Here is a 14,037-nt window from a genome sequence, read left to right on the forward strand (position 1 = left end):
TCCTGATCCAGGGCGAGTCCATGACCTCCCTCGAAGAGGGAGAGGTATACCAACACTTTGGCACACCCACAGGAGTCCGTGTCCAACAGACCCCCGAAGACACCATCGCAGAGATCCTCCGAGACGCGGCCCAAATCGACTCCTCCCTGCTCACCCCTTGGCAAAAGATCAACGCCCTCAATACCTTCCTGATCCCCCGCATCTCCTTTGTCCTCAGGGGATCGGCCGTAGCCAAGGTGCCCCTGAACAAGGGCGACAGCACCATCAGACAGCTGGTGAAGAAGTGGCTCCACCTTCCCCAGAGGGCCAGCACGGACATCATCTACGTTTCCCACAGGCAGGGTGGCGCCAGCGCACCTCGGATGGGAGAGCTGTGCAACGTGGTGGTGTTGACCCATGCCTTCCGCCTCCTGATGTGCCCGGACCCGACGGTGAGGAGCATCGCGCAGGATGCTGTATGGGGCGTGGTCAGGAAACGCATTGCCAGGGCCCCCTCCAAGCAGGACGTTGCCACTTACCTCAGCGGCTCCCTGAAGGTTGAGTTCGGGAGAGAGGGGGGAGACCTGTCCCCTCTCTGGTCCCGCGCCCGCAACGCCTCGAGACGCCTGGGTAAGAGGATCAGCTGCTGCTGGAAGTGGTGCGAGGAGCGCCGGGAGCTGGGAATACTGGTGCCACGCATAAAGACCCCGGACCACACCATCGTCACCCCGACCGCCAGAGCTATGCTGGAAAGGTCCCTGAAAGACGCCATCCGCTGCCACTATGCCGAGAACCTCAAGCGGAAGCCAGACCAGGGCAAGGTGTTCAAGGTGTCCATCAAGTGGGACGCCTGTAACCACTTCCTCCCCGGGGGCAGCTTCACTAGGTTCGCCGACTGGCGGTTCATCCACAGGGCCCGACTCAACTGCGTTCCCCTCAACAGAGCCATCCGCCACAGCAACTGGGACAAGCGCTGCAGGAAGTGCGGCTACGCAAATGAAACCCTGCCGCACGTCCTGTGTGGATGCAAGCAGCACTCCGGAGCCTGGCGGCACCGCCACAATGCCATCCAGAACCGGCTGGTGAAAACCATCCTGCCGTCCCTGGGGAAGATCACCCTCGACTCCGCCATCCCCGGGACAGACAGCCGACTGCGACCCAACATCGTCGTAACGGACGCAGAAAAGAAGAAGGTCCTCCTGGTAGACGTCACAGTGCCTTTTGAAAACAGGTCACCGGCCTTCCACGAGGCCCGAGCACGGAAGGAGTCGAAGTACACCCTGCTGGCCGAGACCCTGAGAGCTCAGGGTTGCCGAGGTCCAGATACACGCCCTGATCGTGGGAGCCCTGGGCTCGTGGGACCCCCACAACAAGCCGGTTCTGAGAGCGTGCGGAGTTGGTCGACGATACGCCCGGCTCATGAGACAGCTCATGATGTCTGACACCATCAGGTGGTCCAGAGACATTTATACAGAACACATCACAGGACACCACCAATACCACACTGAGTAACTGAGACCACTGACCAGGGAAATAACCCACTTCCTTCCCTGACGAACCAAGGGATGCACCCCACCCATGTACTCATTCGCTACACCAATACTGACTTGGACTCCTTATACGTTCCATGGGTGGCGTACCCGAGCCCACTTATCCACTGACACTTGAAAAACTCTTGCACCCCAATCTGGGTCTATGCCGGTTATGTGATATGTATGTATCTCTTCACCCTTGCAACCGACACCTGTAATCCCTCATAACCCAAGCCTGACCCCAGATGTACAGTACCTTCCCTCTTAACTTGTGTATATTTAATTTTAAACATTCACTTTAATAAAAAATTGTATATCCTCTTTGGAAAGGCAGAATTACAAGGTAAAGTAGTTGTTCCATATCTGTAGTTGTATTGCATGTCCACCTATCTCTACACACCTCTACGCTTTGACTTGGTTTTGTTTTGCTATGTAGGGCAAGAAAGAAAATTAATTCTGTTATGCATAGTTTTACTACAGTGTTAGCATTGTTAGTTGCAAGAAAAGTGCTCTATATGAGAGCTCTACCTGGTGCATGAGCTAGTGGGTGGGACATTTCAGGCAGTCCTGCATAATGGATATCTCTAGTTGCCTTCAGACCCTGCCATGAAGGGGATGACCCAGATAGTAGCTGGGTCAGTGGATTTACAATCTCAGGAAAAGGAGTTGATAGGTCACTAGAGTAAATGTCCAGTCACTTTTAATTGTATGATAATTTGTTTTGCAGTATATATTAATATTTATATTTGATATGGCAGTAGTGCCTAGGGACACCGATAAGAGTTCCGTTTTTGCTAGGCATTGTACAAATGCATAAGACAAACAATTCACAGTTTAGGCAACTGTAGGTAATGTATGGGGGAAACAATCAAATAGCTGGGAGTTCACAAGAATGATTAATAGCTGAGAGATAACAGTAAAATAAGCAAGTTGCATGTTGTTGTCCATTAAGCAGAAGTTTCAGCATATCATCTTCCCAGTAATGTGTGATTAGAGGGGGAAAAAGAGAGAGAGAAAAGAGAGAGAGAAATATGTTTGATAACTTTTCCTGGAAGTAGAAATGACTTCTCCATTCGATGTAGTTAATCTCAGAACATCAAATTATGTTGTAATTTACAGGAATACAACTCTGTGTATAAGGTATTATACAGTTTGTACATAGAAAATATTAATCTTTTGTCTCCTTCACATTAAATATTTGTATTAGTTTAATTTTCAGTAATGTGATTATGGAACCATTTCTGTCTTTGTTAAATATGTAGGATATTACATTAAAATGATGATACTTTGCAAGAGGAAATAGTCTAAACAATAGTGGGGTATGTAGATGTGTGGTTTTACATGCAGTTTTCCTGTGTTAGTATTTGAAGAATCTTCAAATATTTAAATAATTGATCATGGAAAACCTAGAAAAACAACTACTCATTGGCAGTTCCATGTGTATTTTCTGTATTTCTCTTTCCATGTTCTTCACAGCTATAAATGTTTGCATATAAACAAAATTTGTGTTGCTTAGAAGTTCACCTACTCCTGCTTCATACTCCCCTGTCAGATGTCATTAACTTGGGTTTATGACATCACAGTTAGTTGCTATTGAGATGATAGTGATAGCCCAAGATTATTGCATCCCATGTGAAATAAACAGATGATGCTTAAAGAATATCCTGTTTCTGTACAAATATTTTTAGTAATTCTAAAAGGCGGAAGAAAAAAAAGAAAATTTCAATTGTTTTTAAAAAAAAATTCAGTTTTCCATGAGACATCAGTAGATCCTTAATGAGTAGAATCATAGAAGAATCATAGAATCATACAAGATTAGGGTTGGAAGAGACCTCAAGAGGTCATCTAGTCCAACCCCCTGCTCAAAGCAGGACCAACACCAACTAAATCATCCCAGCCAGGGCTTTGTCAAGACAGGCCTTAAAAACCTCTAAGGATGGAGATTCCACCACCTTCCTAGGTAACCCATTCCAGTACTTCACCACCCTCCTAGTGAAATAGTGTTTCCTAATATCCAACCTAGACCGTCCCCATTGCAATTTGAGACCATTGCTTCTTGTTCTGTCATCTGCCACCACTGAGAACAGCCGAGCTCCATCCTCTTTGGAACCCCCCGCCCCCTTCAGGTAGTTGAAGGCTGCTATCAAATCCACCCTTACTCTTCTCTTCTGCAGACTAAACAAGCCCAGTTCCCTCAGCCTTTCCTCTTAAGTCATGTGTCCCAGCCCTCTAATCATTTTTGTTGCCCTCTGCTGGACTCCAATTTGTCCACATCCTTTCTGTAGTGGGGGGCTCAAAACTGGACGTAATACTCCAGATGTGGCCTTACCAGTGCCGAATAGAGGGGAATAATCACTTCCCTCGATCTGCTGGCAGTGCTCATACTAATGCAGCCCAATATGCCGTTAGCCTTCTTGGCAACAAGGGCACACTGCTGACTCATATCCAGCTTCTCATCCACTGTAATCGCCAGGTCTTTTTCTGCAGAACTACTGCTTAGCCAGTCAATCCACAGCCTGTAGCGGTGCATGGGATTCTTCCGTCCTAAGTGCAGGACACTGCACTTGTCCTTGTTGAAGCTCATCAGATTTCTTTTGGCCCAATCTTCCAATTTGTCTAGGTCACTCTGAACCCTTATCCCTACCCTCCAGCGTATCTACATCTCTCCCCAGCTTAGGGTCATCTGCGAATTTGCTGAGGGTGTAATCCATCCCATCATCCAGGTCATTAATAAAGATGTTGAACAAAACCAGCCCCAGGACCGACCCCGGGGCACTCCGTTTGATACCGGCTGCCAGCTAGACATCGAGTCATTGATCACTACCCATTGAGCCCAACAATCTAGCCAGCTTTCTATCCACCTTAAGGTCCATTCATCCAATCCATACTTTTTTAACTTGCTGACAAGAATACTGTGGGAGACCGTATCAAAAGCTTTGCTAAAGTCAAGATATATCACGTCCACTGCTTTCCCCCATATCCACAGAGTCAGTTATCTCACCATAGAAGGCAATCAGATTGGTCAGGCATGACTTGCCCTTAGTGAATCCACATTGATTGTTCCTGATCACCCCTCTCCTCCAAGTGCTTCAAAATGGTTTCCTTGAGGACCTGCTCATGTAAAACTTGTTTCTTTTTGTAAGATTCTGTTACTTACAGAAAAACATGAGATGTTCTTTAGAGGTTATTTTTGCCTTGGTTTTGGACAACGCTGCTCATTTCCCTGTTTGAGGAACAGGGTTAGAAGAGTCCAGTGGTGAGTGTGCTAAAATGGGCCTTGAGACCTGGGTTCAATTCCCTGCCCCGTCCCCCCAACTTCCTGTGTGACCTTGGGTGAGAGAGTCTCTTTGTGCCTCAGTTCCCCATCTGTAAAATGGGGATAATAGTACTTCCCTACCTCATGGATGGTGTGAGGATAAATAAATAAATAAATGATTGTGAAGCCCTCAGTAATATAAGTACCTGGGATGGATAGAGGTGTACAATAACTTAGTCACGGCCATAGGATGCACAGACAGTCATTAGCACACCTGAAACTAGTCCTGACCCAGCCTCCTGCTGTAGCCAGTAGCCCACACTCCCTTCTCATTCATTGCTTAAAATACAGTGAAATTTGATGTTGAAAGTAATAATTTTCATTGCAGGAACACAACACTCTGGCATTCTAGCCCTGAAAAAGATTTTTGACTAGCTAGTGGTATGATTTTTTTATTTTTTTATTTTTATTTATTTATTTATTTATTTTTCCTGTTGCAGTGAAATCTATTTTGATTCTTGCCAGCTTGTGGAATATTGTGTCCAGTTCTAGTGCCCACGGTTCAAGAAGGATGTAGATGAATTGGAAAGAGTTCAGAGAAGAGCCACGAGAATGATTAAAGGGTTAGAAAACCTGCCTTATAGCATTAGACTCAAAGAGCCCTATCTATTAAGCTTAACAAAAAGAAGGTTAATGGGTGACTTGATCACAGTCTATAAGTATCTACATGGGGAACAAATGTTTAATAATGGGCTCTTCAATCTGGTAGAGAGAGGTCTAACATGATCCAAGGCTGGAAGTTGAAGCTAGACAAATCCCGACAGGAAATAGGGTGTAAATTTTTAATGGTGAGAGTAATTAGCCATTGGGACAATTTACCAAGGGTCGTAGTGGATTCTATCACTGACCATTTTAAAATCAAGATTGGATGTTTTTCTAAAAGATAGGCTGTGGGAATTACTTTGGGGAAGTTGTATGGCCCTAGGTTATACAGGAGGTCAGACTAGATGAACACAAAGGTCCCTTCTGGCCTGGGAATCCATCAATCTTCATGTTTTATAGCTTTTATTTTGTGCCTCCTCACATTTTAGCTGATCTTTTTTCCGTAACTGTGGCAACCTAATTAATTTACCTAAAACAGTTAAAACCAAAAAGTTTCCAGGCAGCAAATCAGCAAGTTCTATCCAGCTGCCTTGTTTAGCCTCTCTGTCCCTTGTCATCATATCCTTTAATTTGCTTTACTTTACACATATTGATTCCAAATTCCCAAACGCTGTAGATGAAATAAGATTCAGATATCTCTGCTCCCTGTCTAAGATAACCCAGATTTCTTAGCTGCTTGTGTGTGTAATATATTTAGAGGAAAAAGAAAAATCCATTTTAAATCTCTAATAAGTCAAGTCAGAATTGTACCCATCATCTTTTGCAGTTTTAATTAAATATATAAACTCACTAATAATGCCGTGTATGCCTATATGCTGATATGGGCATGTTTCATTTCAATGTAGCATAACACGAATCACTACCCATGATAGTGCAGAAATGGTAGTTTATTGGTAAATGTCCAGGTTTTATACCCATCTATTTCCTGATACTCCATCTGAAAAACAGGCTTAGGAGTTGGTTGTCTTTCAGATGATATTGTCATTAATAGGGGAGGGAAAATCTCCGGCAAAGGTGAAGTATAACAAACCTATTGTACTCCAGATATGTAAAAGGTGAAAGTCCCAAAGTCCCTGGAATGCTAGAGAAATGGACTAAGTAGTAGTAATACTGGATATATTTTTCTGGTTGCACAATTTGTCTAAAAAATTCTCTCAAAATATGGTAACATATATTGCTAGAGAGAGTGCTTCTAATATAAAATGCCTTTGGACCTCTAATTATTGCTGTGTGAGTTAGTGATCTTTTTAATCCCCCCCAAAATTGCTCCATTAGTGCTAGGGAAAACAGTCTTGTTGCAATTTAAAATGGATTCTTGCATCTCTATTAAGATCTAGCAACATGTGGTTTCGCAATTTAGCTCAGCTAAGCTTGTAGCCTTTCCTGAAAAGACAGTTGGCTGACCAATTTACAGCAATCTAGTCTGTGTATAGACATTGAATTGGGTAATAATTAATGGTTAAACCATAAAGGAAAAATCCTGTTCTATTTAATAGAGAATGTATAAGTACCACCGCCTTGCGGATCATGTATTTTTTCTTCTTTCTCTTTTCTTCCATTAAGCTACTCCCTAAACACAATTAATCCACCTTGTTATTAAATTAATTGCATACAGTAGGTCGCTGGTTCTCAACCAGGGATCTGGGGTCCCCTGGGGTGTCGAAAGCAGGTTTCAGGGGGTCCACCAAGCATGGCCAGCATTAGACTCACTGGGGCCCAGGGCAGAATGCCAAAGCCCCGCCATGCAGGACTGCAGCTCATGGCCCCGAGCCCCACCACCTGGGGCTGAAGCCGAAGCCTGAGCAACTTAGCTTCGTGATGCCCCTGTGGCGTGGGGCCCTGGGCAATAGCCCTGCTTGTTACCCCCTAATGCTGGCCCCGACTTTTATATGCAGAAAAGCAGTTGTTGTGGCACAGGTGGGCCGTGGAGTTTTTATAGCATGTTGGGGGAGGACGGGGGGCGGGGCTCAGAAAGAAAAAGGTTGAGAACCCCTTCAGTAGATGATGTGTGTGTCTGAGGTATTTTTATGGTTATGGAATCCTTTTGTGTTTGAGAACTCAGTCATTTTAAAATATTTTTCCTTTTATTGAAGATGTTCGGAAGCTAAAACTGAACTAGTATTGTACTGGAGAGATTTACTATGGGGAAAATAAACTCATTACTAATCTTGATTTTCATTGTCTATAGCAGCTGCCAGTCAGAGACCATACAACTTTGTTGGCAGTTCTTCCACAGCTCTTTTTGTCCTCTGTGTTCCAGCAGCATTTTGCCTCTAAATGTGTTCTAGTGTTTATTAATAGTGTGGAAAGCCTGATTTTTAAAATAGATCTAAAGCTTCTGTAACTACAGTGCATCCAGACCATTATTATTTTAAATTAACATTTTTAGGTCCTTATCAGACCGTCACTTGTCTCCCCTTTCAAAAAGCTATCAAATAATTATAGATCCTGAAGGATTTTTGATTTGAAATGCTGTGTACGTGATGCAGAGTAGCAAAGTTCAAATTTTACAGTGTAATGTTCTATGTTCTAGGAATGTTTACAAGGATTATCGCTTCCTTGAGCTGGCCTGTGATGCCCAGGAGGAGATGGATAGCTGGAAGGCATCCCTACTGCGAGCTGGTGTCTATCCTGATAAATCCGCAGTAAGTTAAACACATCACTAGTTTTTCAGTAGCTGCCCTGATTAAGAGTCAGAAAAATGCTGGGAAGAGTTTTTTTTAAGCTCTGTCTGCAGATGTCCTGAGAGTTTGTGTTTTGCTTTGCTGTACTTGAGCTGACACCTATGGCTGTTTTTAATGGTTCACAACTCAGCAGTAACATTACATTCTGGGTTAATACATAACAAGCCCTCCGGCCAATAGGGAAATAATTTTTGTTAATTAAATCAGTCCTTCAAGTCCAAATAATAAAAATACTGACACCTTTTAGGGTTTTTTCTTCCACCTCACAGTATCTATTCCTGTCTTTGAAGGTGACAGATATTTTGCAGAACGCTAATATCTTCCTGCAGACCCCATATTCTAGAACTGAAGGAGGTATTCCAGTTTGTTATGCAAATTTCTTTTACTGCTTTACTGCCCTCCAAATACACGTTTACCCAATTAAGTGAAATATGAAGAAAACTGAGTAGGGGAAAAAAAAAACCTGTAACAGTTGGACATACAATACAGAAAGCCAGGGAATTATTTTGCCAGACTGCCCTTTCATATTTTTAAGGCCTTTGTCAGTCTGTGTCATGTTGTTGTTTATACATAGCGCAAGGGGTTTTGGTCCGATTTCCAAAGTGACCTCATTACTTAAGTCTGTCTGAGCTTCTGGTTTCAATGTAGCTAAGGGCCACACTAGCATGTATTCCAGTGCCAGGGCAGAATCCCAGGACAGGGTGCCAGTGGTGATTAAGGGCCTACGTTAGACCTATGGATATTCCTTTTTCTAAATAAGTTTCCATCAGAAGAAGCCTTTGCAATTACTGTAAATCTGTCAAAAATTACATTCCCCTCTTCATGATGGAACTCCCAGGGGACTGGGTCAATGGGAGGATTTTCTTATTTGACACTTGGGTAGTTTGAGCTTGTGGAAAAACTCTTGGGTATTATTTTTCTGTCTTCACTGGTATTTGCAGCACCTTCCAATTGAATATCCTCTGTAGATCTAGGGGGAGATTTCTAAAGGCGCAAATAGACTTTCAGTAGGACTTGGGAGACTTAACTGCCTTTGAGCCTTTGAAAATTGCCCCCTAATGAGTAGTTTACCTTTCCTTCATTAACTGTTTCACTCTGGTACATCACTGTAGTGGTGTGAATGGATTGTTCTCCCATCAAAGAGCTTGCACATCAGTCTGGCTGGTGGTGCGCCCATTTTGAAGTAATTTGCTCCTCTCCCCAGCTCCCCTCCTCCTCCTCTTCCACAAGTACTACTGTCCACTGCTCTGGCTTCTTATAACATCATCTTCATTTCCCTCTATATATCACCGCCACTGCCCCCACTGCTCCTGCTTTCACTAGCCACCCACTCCATCTGACGTTCCCAATTCTGATCCGCCTGCTATTTATTGCTGCTCACATATGCATGCAGCCCGTAGTTTTCTCGCCTCATACCAAGCTGTCACTCCAGCACCACCGACCCAATGGCTCTGAGTTCATTACCTTTCCACACCCCTCCCACACCAGCTGGGTTTTTAGGGAAGATTTTAAACAAATTATTTCAGGAATAAGTAATGGAATAAAAATGGATCAAATACCAATCCAGGGGCAGCTCACTGGATACCTGGCAACCAGCTAATACATTGCCATTTATTGTTTCCTTTTTCATGATCCTTCAGTCGTTGTGTGTCCGCGCACCACAACTCATATTGAAGCCAATCAGAATTAACTTTGCAAGTACTATTTTGTGAGATGCTACCAAATTCATTACAAGAATCCAGATATTACATCGGCTGCATTCCCTCCTTCCACGGCTTTTATAATGGTATCAAAATAGTTAGCATGTTGTTGTATCGTATTGTTCATACTTTATTCTAGAATAGAGGTAGGCAAACTCTGGCCCGCGGGCCACATCCAGCCCGTGGGACCCTCCTGCCCGGCCCCTGAGCTCCTGACCCGGGAGGCTGGCCCCCGGCCCCCTCCCCCGCAGTCTCAACTCGCCGCACCGCCGGCGCAATGCTCTGGCCAGCGAGGCCCTTGCAGAGCCGCGGCCTGACCCGGTGCTCTGTGCTGCGCGGTGGCGTGGCTGGCTCCAGCTGGGCGGCGCAGCTGCCTGTCCTGGTGCTCTGGGCGGTGCGGCTGTAGCGCCGCCAGCCACTGGTGCTCCAGGCAGCGCGGTAAGGGGGCAGAGAGTAGGGGGGGGTTGGATAGAGGGCAGGGGAGTTCGGGGTGGTGGTCAGGTGGCGGGGTGTGGATAGGGGGCGAGATGGTCAGAGGGCGGGGAACAGGGGGGTTGGATGGGGTAGGGGTCCCGGGGGTGCAGTCAGGAATGAGAGAAGGCGTTGGATCAGGGGCAGTCAGGGGCAGGGGTTCCAGGGGCGGTCAGGGGACAGGGAGAGGTGGATGGGGCAGAGGTCCCGGGGGGGGCCATCAGGGAACAGGGGGGTTGGATGGGGCTGGAGTCCCCAGGGGGCCGTCAGGGGGTGAGAAGCAGGGGGGGTCGGATAGGGGGCGGGGGCCAGGCCATGCCTGGCTGTTTAGGGAGGCCCTCCATACAATTTCAGAAACCCGATGTGGCCCTCAGGCCAAAAGTTTGCCCGCCCCTGATCTAGACCATCCCTGACAGGTGTTTATCTAACCTGCTCTTAAAAATCTCCAATGATGGAGACTCCACAACCTCTCTAGGCCATTTATTCCAGTGTTTAAGCACCCTGACAGTTAGGAAGTTTTTCCTAATGTCCAACCTAAACCTCCCTTGCTGCAATTTAAACTCATTGCTTCTTGTCCTAGCCTCAGAGATTAAGAAAAACAATTTTTCTTCTCCTCCTTGTAACAACCTTTTACATACTTGAAAACTGTTATCATGTCCCCTCTCAGTCTTCTCTTTTCCAGACTAAACAAACCCAGTTTTTTCAATCTTCCCTCATAGGTCATGTTTTCTAGACCTTTAATCATTTTTGTTGCTCTTCTCTGGACTTTCTCCACTTTGTCCACATCCTTCCTGATATGTGGTGCCCAGAACTGGACACAATAATTCAGTTGAGGTCTAATCAGCGCGGAGTAGAGCGGAAGAATTACTTCTTGTGTCTTGCTTACAACACTCCTGCTAATACAGCCGAGAATGATGTTTGCTTTTTTTGCAACAGCGTTACACTGTTGACGTATATTTAGCTTGTGGTCCACTATGACCCCCAGATCCCTTTCCGCAGTACTCCTTCCTAGGCAATCATTTCCCATTTTGTATGTGTGCAACTGATTGTTCCTTCCTAAATGGAGTACTTTGCATTTATCCTTATTGAATTTCATCCTATTTACTTCAGACCGTTTCTGCAATTTGTCCAGATCATTTTGAATTTTAATCGTATCCTCCAAAGCACTTGCAACCCCTCTCAGCATGGTATGGTCCGCAAACTTTATAAGTGTACTCTCTATGCCATTATCTAAATCATTGATGAAGATATTGAACAGAACCTGACCCAGTACTGATCCCTGCGGGACCCCACTCGTTATGCCCTTCCAGCATGACTGTGAACCACTGATAACTACTCTCTGGGAACAGTTGTCCAACCAGTTTTGCACCCACCTTATAGTAGCTCCATCTAGGTTGCATTTCCCTAGTTTGTTTATGAGAAGGTCATGTGGGACAGTATTAAAAGCTTTACTAAAGTCAAGATATACCACGTCTACCGCTTCCCCACTATCCACAAGGTTTGTTACCCTGTCAAAGAAAGCTGTCAGGTTGGTTTGACACGATTTGTTTTTGACAAATCCATGCTGACTGTTACTTATCACCTTATTATCTTCTAGATGTTTGCTAATTGATTGCTTAAGTATTTGCTCCATTATCTTTCCAGGCTAGTGAAGTTAAGTTGACTGGTCTGTAATTCCCTGGGTTGTCCTTATTTCTCTTTTTATAGATTGGCACTATATTCGCCCTTTTCCAGTCCTCTGGAATCTCTCCCATCTTCTGTGACTTTTTGAAGATAATCACTAATGACTCAGATATCTGTCCGCTCCAATCAGATTACTCTTATTTGGTAGAGAGCTTTGCATGTCAGTTAGAGAGAATTGGAAAAGATCCCTTATGAGTATAACCTCTCAGGCAAGGCTTGTCTTTCTTTGTGCCTCGTTCAACAGTAGATTAGTATTCACATGAGGTCGGAAATGGAAGAATTAATAAGTGGGCAGATCTCTTCTAGCGTAGTATCTCATCTTAAGTGTCCGTCAGGCCAAAACCACTCACAAACTGATGGTCAATATTCAAAATAGTTAAGGGTTATTGAAGTGCTGATGCAAATTCAAATTTGTAGTTGTCAAGACTGTTGACTAGAAGAAAAGTTTCAGAAATGTCATAAAACTTACAAAGTGCATCAGGTAATATATTTTATTGTATCAACTTCTGTTGGTGAGGGAGACAAGCTTTCAAGCCACACAGAGATCTTCAGGTCTGGGAAACTTACTCAGAGTGTCACAGCTAAATACAAGATGAAAAAGATTGTTTAGCATAAGTAGTTAACAAGGGACCATTCAAGATGAAGTGGCCCATTAACACCCGTCCAGTCATAGGGAGGAAAGGGGGAAGACGCAGTTCGGGTGGGGGAGGGGGGAGTTGTAAATGGGTTACAGGTTGTTTTAAAAAGCCATAAATCCAGTGTCTTTATTAAGACCATGAGTTTTAGTGTCTATCAAACTTATGAATTTAAGCTCCCAGCCTCGTCTTTTGAAAGTGTTGTGCAGGTTTCCTTTGTGGATGAGGACTGATAAGTCCAGGGGTGAAAGTAGAAATAGGGACTTACTGGTACGGGGCTGGGTTGGGGCTGGCTCTGCCCCCTGGAAGGGGCGGGGCCTCGGGCGGAAGGGGCGGGGATGGGGGGGTCAGAGCCAGCCCTGGCCAACCCTGTACTGGTAAGTGCCCTCCCCCTCCCCTGCCGGGGTAGCAGCGGCAGCCGGGGGCTCCGGAAGCAGTTTAAAGGGCCCAGGGCTTGGCCGCTGCTACCGCCCCGGGCCCTTTAAATAGCCGCTGGAGCCTGCCGGAGCCCTGGGGTAGCAGCGGCAGCCGGGGGCTCCGGCAGCTATTTAAAGGGTCGGGGCCGTAGAGGCAGCGGGAGCCCCGGGCCCTTTAAATAGCCCCCGGAGCCCCGCCGCTACCCCAGGGCTCCAGCAGCAGGGCTCCGGCGGCTATTTAAAGGGCCCACGACTCCCCTGCTTCTATTGCCCCGGCCCTTTAAATAGCCCTCGGAGCCCTGGGGTAGCGGTGGGGCTCCAGCAGCTATTTAAAGGGCCCAGGGCAGTAGAGGCAGCGGGAGCCCCGGCCCTTGAAATAACCCCCGGAGCCCCGCCGCTACCCCAGGGCTCCAGCAGCGGGGCTCTGGCGGCATTTAAAGGGCCTGGGGCTCCAGCCGCTGCTGGGAGCCCCAGGCCCTTTAAATTGCCACCTGGGGCATACCGGCTTACTTTCACCTCTGGATAGGTCAGATATAGAGTGATCGTGTTGTGACAAGTGTTCACCCCAGATGATGTAGTGATTTTGTCTTTTATCATTTTTCTGTGTAAGTTCATTCAAGAGCATAGTGATTGTCTTGTTTCGCCCCCATAGTTACTATAGGGGCATGTAGTGCACGGAATGAGGTACACTACATGTTGTGATAGATGTATGTAGGCATCTGTCTTGAAAGGTGTGTTCCGGGGGGTGTGATCATTGTAGCAGTGGAGATATGTCTGCAGGTTTTGCATCTGTTGTTCTGGCAGGGTCTGGTGCTGCTTTGAGTTGATGTGTCCTGGTCTGTGGGAAGCTTGTTTCTGATGATGAGCTTGAAGAAGTTGGGGAGTTGTTTGAAGGCCAGAAGAAGGGGTTCAGGAAAGATATCTTTCAGGATGGGGTTCCCATCAAGTATGGGTTGTAGCTGTTTGATGATATCCCGTATAGGTTCCAGTGTGGGATGGTAGGTGAGAACTAGGGGTG

General features: G+C 45.8%; 1 protein-coding gene across 1 annotated transcript in view; it reads left to right on the plus strand.

The window, feature by feature from the left end:
- Nucleotides 1–14,037, plus strand: part of DNM3 (dynamin 3) — a 353,245-nt gene that overhangs the window by 266,484 nt on the left and 72,724 nt on the right. The window contains exon 17 of the mRNA XM_065408897.1: nt 7,964–8,075. Coding sequence (XP_065264969.1) covers nt 7,964–8,075 — 112 coding nt within the window. The remainder of the gene's footprint in view (nt 1–7,963; nt 8,076–14,037) is intronic.

This window comes from Emys orbicularis, chromosome 8 (assembly GCF_028017835.1).
Source record: "Emys orbicularis isolate rEmyOrb1 chromosome 8, rEmyOrb1.hap1, whole genome shotgun sequence".
In the NCBI taxonomy this organism is placed as follows: Eukaryota; Metazoa; Chordata; order Testudines; family Emydidae; genus Emys; species Emys orbicularis.